Source organism: Sminthopsis crassicaudata, chromosome 2 (assembly GCF_048593235.1).
Source record: "Sminthopsis crassicaudata isolate SCR6 chromosome 2, ASM4859323v1, whole genome shotgun sequence".
Classification (NCBI taxonomy): Eukaryota; Metazoa; Chordata; class Mammalia; order Dasyuromorphia; family Dasyuridae; genus Sminthopsis; species Sminthopsis crassicaudata.
In genome coordinates, this window is record NC_133618.1 from 376,220,828 (window position 1) to 376,233,633 (window position 12,806).

The 12,806-nt window shown below is 37.1% G+C and overlaps 1 protein-coding gene across 11 annotated transcripts in view; it reads right to left on the reverse strand.

The window, feature by feature from the left end:
• EVL (Enah/Vasp-like) overlaps positions 1 to 12,806 on the reverse strand; it is a 253,911-nt gene that overhangs the window by 31,895 nt on the left and 209,210 nt on the right. For all 11 annotated transcript variants that reach the window (XM_074291305.1, XM_074291303.1, XM_074291304.1 and 8 more), the window contains exon 4: positions 3,900 to 3,963. In XM_074291305.1, coding sequence (XP_074147406.1) covers positions 3,900 to 3,963 — 64 coding nt within the window. The remainder of the gene's footprint in view (positions 1 to 3,899; positions 3,964 to 12,806) is intronic.

Consider the following 12,806-nt stretch of genomic DNA (forward strand, 5'->3'; position numbering starts at 1 on the left):
GAATTAAATAATTCTGATGAATTCTGGAGGGAGGTTAGCATCTAGGAGTTCTGAATTTTGGCTACGCTGCTTATTTGCTATGTGATCTCAAAGGAAGTCACTCTAGAATTGTTTCCTCATTCATAAAATATTTCAGACCTGCATCTGTGTAGGGAGTATGCAAGTTGTACCATATAAGGATGAAGTCATGATGAACTCACCAGTTTGTGAAACTGAATTATTTAATATTTTGGGGTCTCAGTTTCCTCATTTGTAAAACGAGTGGGTTAGAGTAGATCAAAATCTCTGAGGTCCACATGTGTTAAAATTCTGAGACCATCTAGCCCAATCCCATCTTTGTGCAGAGGAAGAAATTAAGACTCAGAGATTTAAGAGAGGTGTTCAAAGTCACATTGTCAACGGCAGTCAGGATTAGAATTCAGATGCCCAGAAGAGTAAGCTATTTCTAACAAGACACAATGGAATGGACTACCTTGATAGAGGGGATTACTGGAGGTGATAAAAAAAAAGACTGTAAAGTGGTTTATTGGGGATCCTGTAGGGGATCCTTCATAGGGAGGGGTAAGGCCGGTCCTGTCCACATCATGCTCCAGCTGTCGTTCTCCTCTCCCAATTATGATGGAGGAGGGGTGGACTTTCTTCTTGGACACTGGGGTCCTAAGAGGTAACCTTTTGCCTTATCTTGTCCAGAGTCAGGTCTCCATGTTACTTGGTTCCAAGTATGGCCACATCCCCCTTTTTTCCAGCTGCTCCTTATATGACCTCTCAGGTTTCACTCAAGTGATTTACCACTTTCTTCTCCAGCTCATTTTACAGGTAAGGAAACTGAGGCAAACAGGGATTTAAAAACTTAGGGTCACACAATTGGCAAGTGTCTGAGGCAGAATTTGAACTCAGGTCCCTCAGACTCCAAGATCAGTTTTAGATCAGTTCTCTCAATTCCTAAGCTTTTTTGCTTCTGATAATTTTTGAAATATGTATAGAAGAACTGTACATGTTTAACATACATTGCATTACTTGCTGTCTAGGGGAGAGAAGAAAGGGAGAAAAATTTGGAACACAAGGTTTTGCAAAAGTGAATATTGTATATATTTTGAAAATATAAAGCTATTATTAAAAAAATAGTACATGCTTCCATGATTATCTTTACTTCCAAATCTTGGAAATGGAGGGCCGTGTTCCTCATGAGAAGGGCAGCCAGGTGACAAGGTAGATACATATAGTGTTGGTCCTGGAGCAGGAAGACGCCTCTTCCAAGTCCAAATCTGGCCTCAGACACTTACCAGCTGTATGACCCTGAGTAAGTTACTAACCCCTGTTTGTCTCAGCTTCCTCATCTGTAAAATGATTTGGAGGAGAAAGTGATAAAGCACTCCAGTATCTTTGCCAAGAAAGCCCCCAAAAGGGGTCATGAAGAGTTGTACACGACAGAAAACGACAAATTCCTCATAAGAGACATTTGGTTTTAATTGCAGCAGGTCAGTGGCAGAGACAAGTGACTCCAAGACAAAGATTCTTACTCCCTCTAATCTTTTTTTTTTTTTTTTTTTTTTTTTACTTAAAAATACTACCCTTAAATGCATCCTTAGCCTGTGGCTATTTGGAAAGGGAGGCTGAGCTCACTTTAAAAATGTCAAAATAATTGGTTAATTTTGACACACCTACCTCACAGCATTATTGTGTGTATTCATTAAGATAAATCACTCAGTTATCATGTCTGGCAGAGGATATATGACAAGTAGTATTTAGGCCTGGTTTGTACGTATGAAAATCTTCCATCTGTCAGTGCTAAGGGGAGGACACCCAATTCTTTCACTTTGAAAAACCTATAGATAACTTCCTCTCTAGATTAGTTCACTGGGGTGAATAGTTGAATACACAGAACAATAATGGAAATAGAACTTGTATAAAGCTTTATTCTTTCTAGTACTTCCACATTCATTATCAGAAGAGTCTATATCAGTTTTGTGATGCAGCTAGGATGGGAAACTGAAGCACAAATTAAATTACATGACTTTTCTTAAGATTTCATAGAATCTTAGTGTAGAATCTTTAGTCAGAACTTAGGTCTCCTGAAACCACTCATAAACACAAAGAATTCTTGTCATAATCAACTCTATTTGACCTGTATTTAGTCACTTGGTGTATAGATTTAGGTGGATATAATCTGGGCTGCATGTAGTTATACATACTCCAGAGTTATAATGTCATTCATCCATTCTTTCATATTCATTAATTCAATAAATATTATGTCTGTGACAGGCAGGGAGACATAAGAATGGAACAAAAAAATAAAAGGTTCCATCTCTGCCTTCCAATAGAAATGGCAAGACTTGAGATAATATGGGGCTTGATGGCAGGAGACCCACTTAGGAATCTGAGATTCCTGTAAGCTAGGTATTCACCAGCAAGACACTTTACTTCTCAAAGCCTTTGTTCCCTCCCCCTTTGAGGGGAAAAGTGCTTTCCAAAGCTTAATATATTATAGAAATGAGTTACTATTAGTACTCGCTAATTATGAGTCCTGACAGAAAGTCAATGACAGAATGTTAGAACTGGGAAGGACCCTTAGCACCTAATTTAATGTCCCCATTGTACACAGGAGGCTTAGGGGGTGAAGTTCCTTGTTCATACAGCAAAATAGTAACAGCTGTTCTTTCCACTCTATTCTACTAATTCTATTGCATTTAAGTCTCCAATACAATTAGAAGCAGTGGGGTACAGGAAAGGATTCTCAAACATTTCTGTCAGTTTAAACAAAACTCAACACTATTTAAAAAATGCATATTAATAAACAGTCTTGTTGTTCATCCATGTCCAAATTCTACAAACAGGTTTACTGGAGTGGTTTGCCATTTCATTCTACAGTGGATTAAGTCAAACACAAGTTAAAGTGTCTTGTCCCAGATCACACAGAAAGTGTCTGAACTCAAGTCTTCCTGACTCCAGACTTGGCACTCTATCCACTGAGCCACCTGGCTGCCCACAAACAATCCTAGGTTCATTTATGACAAATTGACTCATGTGTTTCAGCATTCCTGGCAGTAGAGTTTGAAAAATCCTGGAGTAAGGGACAGCTAGGTGGCGCAGTGGATAGAGCACCAGCCTTGAATTCAGGAGGACCCAAGTTCAAATCTGGTCTCAGACACTTAACACTTCCTAGCTGTGTGACCCTGGGCAAGTCACTTAACCCCAGATTCAGAAAAGAAAAAAAGAAAAATCCTGGTGTATTATATAGAGTCAGTCTCAGAAAAAGGAAGAGTATTTATTAGGTTTCTCAACCTAGAGATTTAAGGTGGAACAAGGGAAGCTCATATTTGTGTGATATTGGACAAGTCACTTATTCATTCAACATCTGAGGTAATTCACAGAGCAGGTACTAAATTTCATTGGTAGAAGGTGTTCGCTCATCAGGAATGCTTTATACTAACAAAATCTTCAGTCTAGTCCAAAAATATCTACAACTACCACCAAAAAAAAATGGTCTCTACAAGTCACGTTAGCTAATATCTTTCACAGATGAAGATATTAGCTAAGGTACTTGAGAAGGTAGAGCCTGAAATTAGGGGCAACTGGATGGGGCCTGGAATCAGAAGTTTAAATTTGACCTCAAATAATTACTAGCTGGGTGAGTCTGGACAAATCATTTGACTTAGTTTGCCTCACTTTCCTTGTCTGTAAAATAAACTGGAGAAGGAAATGACAAACTCCATTGCCACTCCAGTATCTCTGCCAGGAAAACTCCACATGAAATCATGAAGACTCAGACATAATTGAACAACTCCTGACTCCCTGTCACCTGTCACTTCCAGGTTCCAGTTGCACAACTGCCCCAGTGCTAGAGTGAGTGATTATCAGGTCATTGAGCCAGCCCATCCAGGCAGGGTAGAACAGGTTACCTTCTCTGGACTTCCATCTCATCAGGAGAAGGGCCATTCTGCACCTGGCGCTGAGAGGGGGGGCCTGTGGAGGAGAGAAGCAGAAAAGTTCAAGAATTAGTAAACTGAAGGCCTAGCTTTGGAGTACCGTGGTTAGAGGATGCTTGGGCACTTTGGGACTTGGAAACATCCTTAGCCCCTCATCAGAGAAACAGCTGATGTGCTCTTTTATACAGCACCTTTCTTGAGAAGGCTCACAAAGAGACTCTAAAAAGAGACTTCTGTCTTAAAATCCACCAAGAGGCCCATGGCAGCTGCTAATCTCATGGTGACCTTAGAACCAGAGAAGGTCAGAGCTGGGAGGGATTTTAGAATCACAAACATCCAGAGCTCAGAGAGAACTTAGAATCCTGGAGTCATCATGTCAGAGTTGGAAGAGAATGTGAGTTCAACAGAACCATGGAATATCAGAAACATCTTTAGAAGCACAAAACATGGAATATCAGAGCTAGAAGAGTCCTTAGAATCCTAGAACCATAGAATAATAGAACTGGAAGGTTTTTTAGACTCATGGAACCACAGAATGTTTGAACTAGAAGCAACTTTAAATGTTATCCAGTAGTTATTTTCATAAATGGAGAGGTTAATGATCAGAAAAGGGAAGTGACCCATACAAAGTCACCGAAGGAAATTAGTAACAGGGTATATAACATAAGTAGCCTGAGCTCAGGGAAAGAAAGGTAGAACCTCTCCCTCATTCCTATATAGTTCATCCTCCACTCAGCTGTTAAAATGTCTTAAAGCACAGGTCTGCTCTTCACACCCCCATTCAGTAAATTCCAGTGGCTCACCTAGAATCATCTATAAAACTCTCAGCTTGGAATTCAATATGGACCCCTCCTAAACTTTCCTGTCTTCATAGATCTTGCCTCCCTCTCTCCTATCCCCATGGTCCAATAACACTGATCTTGCTGTTCTCAAACAAAATACTCCATCTTCTGAATCCTAATATTTTCCCTATGGAATGTACTCCTTCCTCATCTCAAATTTTTGATTTATTTTAAATCTAGCTAAAATCTTTATTTTCTTCACATCTTCAAAATTACCCTAATGCTAGTGCTTTCCTTCTGAAATTATTTCCAATTCACATATGTATATGATGGATTCTCTCTCTCTTCTTATTTATCTATCAATTTACCTACCTATCAGTCTATCAAGTTTATACATAATTGTTTGTATATTGTCTCTCCCATTAAACCCTGAATTCCTTGAGTGCAGGAGCTGTCTTTTGCCTTTCTTTGTATCCCCAGCACTTGGCATAGTACCCGAAGTGTAGTTAGCACTTAATAAATATTTGTTGACTGGCTACCTGCACACAGGAAGCTCCAGCATTACTACCACATGCGGTCACTTTTATTTTCTTTCAGTTTTAACTTTTCTTTTTTCCTACTTGTTTTAGGTTGGAGCAGACCTTTTAAAAGTACTTGGTAGGTAATAACCTATGAAAACTTTAGAAAATGTTGTCTGTTAAATTAATAAAACTTTAAGGTAATTGTATTGTGTCAGCCCGTCAGCTATGATAGATCTGGGCCCTTGATAAAGATTATTAACTTTGTGGTTTAAGAGCTGAATGGACTATTAGACTCTATGTTTTTTAGAACTTTTCCATAGATATTTTTTCATTAATTTTTCTAAATATCCCAGGGAATGAGATAGGGTTTGTGAAAGCTTAATGTCAGGGAAAACTCTTTCATAATTCAAGCTATCTCAAAGTAGAATGGGTGGCCTTGGGAGGAGGTTGTTTCTCCCTCATTGGAGGGCTTCAAACAAAGGCTGGAGGACAGTGGGTCAGATATGATATTGTGGGGTTTCCTTTGGGGTGGGAATTAGAATACAAAGTTGTGAGGTTCCTCTAAATCTCAAATTCAGTGACTCTAATTCAAGTACTTTTTTTTTTTGTTGTTATTTGACTAAATCACAGAATCTCAGAGCTGAGAGGCAGCATCTCATCCAATTCATTGATCTTATAGAAGAAAAAATTGGAGCCCAAGAATGAGAAATGATGTAGTCCATGTTTATGCAGCAGTGAAGTAGCAGAGTTGAAACCAGAACCAAGAAAGGGTTGAGTCCCAGGCCTGGCTTTCTCCTCTGCACCACTCTGTCTTATAAGTTGATCTGGACTATATACATAAGTGGTTTAGGGCAAGTTACAGCTCTTGTATTTATGGGTCCATTCCACATTTATCATCCATCTTCCTGGACATATTTATCCCTAGTATCAAAGTAACTTGTTGGTTTAGCCTATCCAAATAAGAAGTTGAATTAATTATTCAGGATAAATCTGTTCAAGGCTTTGGCCACAAAAACCTTTAACAGCTGATCAAATTTTTAATCTTTCAACCACAGTAGAAGGTGTGATGTAGTCAGAAACTGAAATTATATAATCTTAAAGTTGGAAAGAACTCAGAGGATTATTTAGTCCAACAAGCATCTAAAGAGGAATTTAGGTAACCTAGTTAAATGGCAGTTGGTCATCTAGTCTTTACTTGGATCTCTATTAAAAAAATTTCTCAATAGTATTTTTTCCTCCAAATACATGTGAAGATAGTTTTCAACATTAATTTTTGTAAGACTGTTCCAAATTTTTCTCCCTTCCTCCCTTTCTTTCCCCTTCCCAAAACATTAAACAAGTCAATATAGGCTAAATATGGGCAATTCTTTTAAACATATTTCTTATGTGTAATATTGTGCAAAAGAAATTAAACCAAAAGGGAAAAATATGAGAAAGAAAAAAGCAGATAAATAAACAAAAAAGATAAAAATACTATGCTTCAATCCATATTCAGTCTCCAGGGTTCTCTATCTTGATACAAGTAGTAATAGCCATCCCAAGTCTATTGGAATTGTCTTGAATCACCTCAATGCTGAGAAGAACCAAGCCTATCACAGTAGATTATCATAACTTTGCTGTTACCATGTACAATGTTTTCCTGCCTCTGCTTGCTTCACTTAGCACTGGATATCTATTGAAATCTTATAGGACAGATCATTTTACTTTCTGATGGCTCTGATTTTTTTTTAGGACATTTCTCCGTAATTAAATCAAATTAAGTCAAGTCAAAAATCACTTATTAAATGCCTACTATGTGCCAGCTACTGTGTAAACAATGGGCTTAGCAAAGAGACAAAAATTAGTCCCTACTCTCAAAGAGCTCATATTCTAATAGGAGAGACAACACGCAAACAAAACATTGTACATAATTCAGGATAAATTGAAGATAATTTCAGAGAGAAGACATTAAGATTAATGAAGACTGGGAAAGTTTTCTTGCAGAAGCTGCTGTTTTGACTGAAACTTAACAAGTAGGAAGGCCAGAAGATGAAGACGAGGAGGGAAAGTTTCCAGGTATGGAAGATAATCTATGAAAATCTATGGAACCAAGATTTGTTTCTTTGCAGCTATTCTTGGTTCTATCCTCTGGGCCACGTTGACTAAATCTAATGTCTTTTTCATCTGATTGATTCCCCTTCAAATATTGAACACGACAACAGTAAATACAAAAGTTTCCTCAAGGCTCAATCCACTGTTTGTGTCACGGGAAAGGGAAGGATTGACAAAAGAAGGTAATTCCAGCCAGGTGAACATACCCTATTGTACATTCTCTTGTGATAGCTGTGAAGATTTGGCAGGATTCTTGAAGTCCTTTGGGCTCTGATGATAATACTGAGTGGGTTAGTACCCCAGTCAGTGTGATATCCTTGCTTCTATGGATCCAAGAAATAGATGGGGACAGCATAAGGTTTCAGGCCAGGGCCATTCTGAATTATTGCTGGACAGAGAAGCCAGAGGAGTCAGTGGTGCTTCTTTATTTTTTGGTTCCAAGGGATACTCAGAAATAACAATTTTCCACATGCTGGAAGTGCTTTAGTTCAGAAGGCACCAATCACTAATATAGGCAAACCATGAGTACATGTGAAGTAGCTTGAAAAAATGAATGCTTTTATTAGATGGCAGTCCTGTAGCATGACAAAGTAGAATTGGGCAAAGGCTTCAGCCTGCTTTTTATCAATGATAATGCTTGTCTTCACTTTACATATCAATTTATTGCTGATCAGTTGAGGGCAATTGATTTCATACCTCAACCCAGATTAGATAAAATAAAAGCAAAAATAAAGAATAACTTACACTCAAAGAAGAGAACATCTAAATAAATTGGAAGTTTTGAAAATCTATCCTATGCAAACTCTGGGAGTATTACTAGTGATGAATCAGATAGCAAAAATAATCATGATGCTACAAATTATTCTGCAAAGGGAGACTGGAATTATAAAAAGCTTGTTCTTAGTTTGATGCATAAATCCAATTATAGACCCACTATATAAGGACAGAGAATTTTTAAAAACTGGTAACTACTATGACCATCATGAATTAGCATAGCATTTTGACAGAGTGCAAAAAATATTTTAGGACCTGCACACAATAGTTTATGAGAGTGAATAAGGCCATCATCATGGTAAGGATCACAAGAGGAAAGGTAGAGCTATCTAGGAATACTCCTAGGGATGGGTATCAAATACCACCATGGCAGAAGTTGTTTGAGAAACTATTGAAGCCTCACACAAATATATTGGAAAATGATATCACTATGATAGCTGGTGCAAAAGAAAAAACCTGGACACCCTATCACTTAGTTAAAAATAATGAAAAAAGAAACAATTGGAATGGAATCCAGAAAACAAAAGTAGATCAGAAATTTGTGGTACCTTTAATTAAAAGTGAAAGCCAAACAGGCTAAAGTAATGCAAAGAATCAAAGCAGGATAAATAACAAATAAAAAAAATACAATATATACTAGGCAAAAGAAGCTTGAGAAGCAAAGGTATTGGAGGGAAGAGATGGGCAGAGACAGATACACATACACACAGAGTCAGTGAGAGAATATTCCTGAAGCATGTGAAAGAAATCTGATCATCTATATGGTCAAAAAAACAGTCTAAAAAACAAAAGAATAATGATCAATGTGAAAGAGAAAGCTGTATATTATTAAAATAATAAAGAAAAAAATGTCATGTTGAGGGAGATGGCTAGAAATTCTTTGAAAATTTAATAGAAAAATGGCATGTTCAGATGAAATCCACTATTATTGACTAAAAAGTTTCACAGTGACACAGAAATGATTAGCAAAGGACTTTATTCATATTGTCTCCAATGAATACCTAATTCCATCTTTCTTAAGAGAAGATTATCACACCTTTATTACTAAAAGAAGAGAACACTAATGACTGCTCCCAATATAGGCCAATTCCATACTTATGTATTTTATACAAAGCAGTCAAAGCTTATATCATTCAAAAAAATTAAAATACACTTAGAAAATATATTGTCTGAGGAACAAAATGAGTGTGCTCTAAAGTCCCAGGGGTATAAATAGGAACTCACTGATTCAGTATTTTTGGACAAGCCATCTGAAAGTGCTTTAACATTTATATTACTTTAATTGTTTACTACAAAGCTGTTGATTGAGTTCTATAATACTCATAGGTTATTCATGTACTGCAAATAGTAGATGGAAAAGCAAAGTGAAATGTGAAAAGATTTGCTGTCCCCATCAAAAACTGTTCTCTAGGGGCTGCTAGTTGTAGAGCACCAGCCCTGACGAGTTCAAATCTGGTCTCAGACACTTAACACTTCCTAGCTGTGTGACCCTGGGCAAGTCACTTAACCCCAGTTACCTCAACAGAAACAAAAACAAAAAACCTGTTCTAAGACTTGTCAAGAACAATTGACACAAAATGGGGTCACTTGGTGGTTCAGTGGAAAGATCACCAGTTCTGGAGCCAGGAGGACCTAAATTCAAATCTGACCACAGGCACTTACTAGATGTGTGACCATGGACAAGTCACTTAAGCCTTATTGTCTCAAAAAAAAAATTTAAAAAGTCATAAAATATAGCATCTTTTAGGGAAGCGAGTTTAACTCTGCTATAATTAATAATAATTCATGTTTTTATATATAAATTCATATTATGTTAATATATACATATAAATATATAAATAATATATAGTTTTATATTATATATTAAATAATAATAATTTCAAAACCATCATTATTACTTCTGAGTAAAAGTGAATACATTTCCAAATCAGGAAATCATACCAAAACACTATTTATCACTTGAGACACATGAAGGATGACAAGTTATACATTGAAGCCGCTTTACTCTATGGAAGCTTTATTAATATCAAAACAGTGTACTGACTAAATTCTAATAACTAATTCTTTATGTGAGCTAAGAATGAATAGACTGAAAGCTTATGGATCATTAAAAGAGCCTGATCCCAGTGAGATGTTGTCAGAAAAGGAGGTTCTGGAACTGAGAAATGTGTTTCCTGGGTAAAAGTAGGAGGTGCCTGTTTCTCCCACCTGTTGCATAGTTAAGCATCAAAGTCTTGAGGGGGTTGGAGGACTTTGTGCCTGCAAGAAGCTTTATGTATATAGAATAAAATTTATGAATGAATTCATCAGTGTAGTGCAAATTAGGAAGTATTTATTTTACAAAAATATTCCTCATATTATTTGAATAGAAATAGGAAGCCTTTTGTAAAACTATTCACATTTAAAATTTAATATAAAAAAGTTCATTTTTTGTAAATCAAAAATTTTTGAAAAAAAAAAAAAGACCCAACAAGTAAATGAAACATTCCCTAATTTCTCTCTTTAGTCAATGTTGATCATCACATATTAGAATTACTTAGAATGGAGCCACTTGTATTACAGGGGTGCCAATAATAGCATAGTATGTCAGAGGTGGAACTGTCTTAGAATCACAAAACACAGATTAGCAGATCAGGAAAATACATTAGACATCATTTAGTTTAACTGCCTCTTTTTAGATTAGGAAAACGATGTCCTGAGAAGGGAAATCACTTGTCTAAGGTCATACAGCTAGTTAGTCTGAAAGCTAGAATACAGGCCCAGATCCTTTCCTGCTTTCTCCCTCTTAATGCCTTCCCTCCCTTCCTTTCTTTGTTTTAATTTTATTATTATTTTTGTTTTTCATAGAACAGTGATTCCATTCTTTCCCTGCCCCATTCCATCTTCCATGTTGTTTTCTAACAAAAGGAAAGCCTTTAAGTAGATCAGCAGATACAGTCCTGATAGTACATATCGTTATGTACTCCATATCTATAGTCCCTCCTGTCTATCAAGGAAAAAGAAATATATTTATTTATCATTAGTTCTCTGGACTCCAGGTATTTTTGATTCCATATTCAGAGTAATCTTCCTGCTATTCTATACCATGTGAACATTTTAGGATCTAAGTTTCCTTCCTTCCCTCCTTCCTTCCTTCCTTCCTTCCTTCCTTCCTTCCTTCCTTCCTTCCTTCCTTCCTTCCCTCCTTTCTTCCTTCCTTCTTTCCTTCCCTTCCTCCCTCCTTCTTTTCTTCCTTCCTTCCTTCCTTCCTTCCTTCCTTCCTTCCTTCCTTCCTTCCTTCCTTCCTTCCTTCCTTCCTTCCTTCCTTCCTTCCTTCCTTGTGGTTCAATCTCTTTACATATAGGCCCCACTATGAGCTTTTCATCAAGACCTTTCTGAGCTAATGCTTCAAAGCAGTATCACACAGCCTAAGTTGCCCATGAAGATCTCCTTCCCTTTCCCTCTCTTCCCCTCTTCCTTCTCTGGGCTGGAATGGATGGGACAGTGTTTTAACCCTAAGAACCTGTTTCCAACTGAGGACACAAATGCAATCATCCTTCAGCTCCATGAGCTCAGAATGGAAGTGCCCAATCATAGACAGGAATGAGAGATTGAATTTGGACAGAGACATTTCCTAAGAGCAAAGATTTTTTCCCAAAGCATGGGAGTAGAATTCCATTTTCTAGGTTTCCCTTATCTTTCTAGAATGTAGAAGCAAAAAGATGAACCTGATTTTCTGAGAGTACTAAATACAGCATTGGCTCAGTTCAATGCCTCTGTAACTGCAACCAGGCAATAGGCCTGCCATCTGTTACCAGGGGACAGCAGCAGCACTAGAGCAGTCATGTGAATCTTCCCTGCTTTCTTTCAGGAATGGCCACTGCTGGGCAAAGTTGCAAAATAGGTGAAAATTATACTCCTTCTTTATTCCTGTGCCTTTTCCTCCGAGAAGGTCATAAAACCATCATTGAGTACTTTAGAATTATAAAATATTAGAATTAGTGTAAGAAATGGAATTGGAATAATAGCATTTAGAACCACATGATCATATAGTAACATAATCCTAGAATGCTAAAAACTTAGAATGATAACATTTTAGAATCATAGAGTTAAATTCATTTTACTGGTTTAGAAACCATGCTTATTCAATAATAAGGATAATGGTAATAGCTAGTATTTTTGCAAAGTGCACTACAAAAATTAGCTAATATCCTCACAATAACTCTGAGAGGTAGGTACTATTTATCCATTTTACAGTTGAAGAAACAAAGGCAAACAAAAATAAGTGACTTTCTCAGGGTCAGGAACTATGTATCTGAAACCAAACATAAACTCAGACCTTCCTGATTTTAGGTCCAGAGTTTTATTTAATGTACTACCTAATTGTAGAACCAACGACATTATGGGGTGATGTCTTGACTTATATGTGAATTGGATTTAAGTGAGACAGAGTTGCACAAAGACATCGACATCACTCTATTCCAAAAGCAAAGTCCAGTGGCCAGACAGCGCCCTGGAGTATGGAAAGCTTAACAAAAAGGAATGAAGTCCTAATGTTGGGATTTCAGGCATTAGGAGAGAAAATGGTGTATTGGGAGGGGATTCTTATAAATCATATCACATAGGTGACCAATTCTCCTTTGGGAAAAGTTGACTCTACCTTTCAATGACTTTTAGCACTTGGCTCACTATCTACATATTCACAGAATCCTCTGTCCCCATCACTTTCTTAG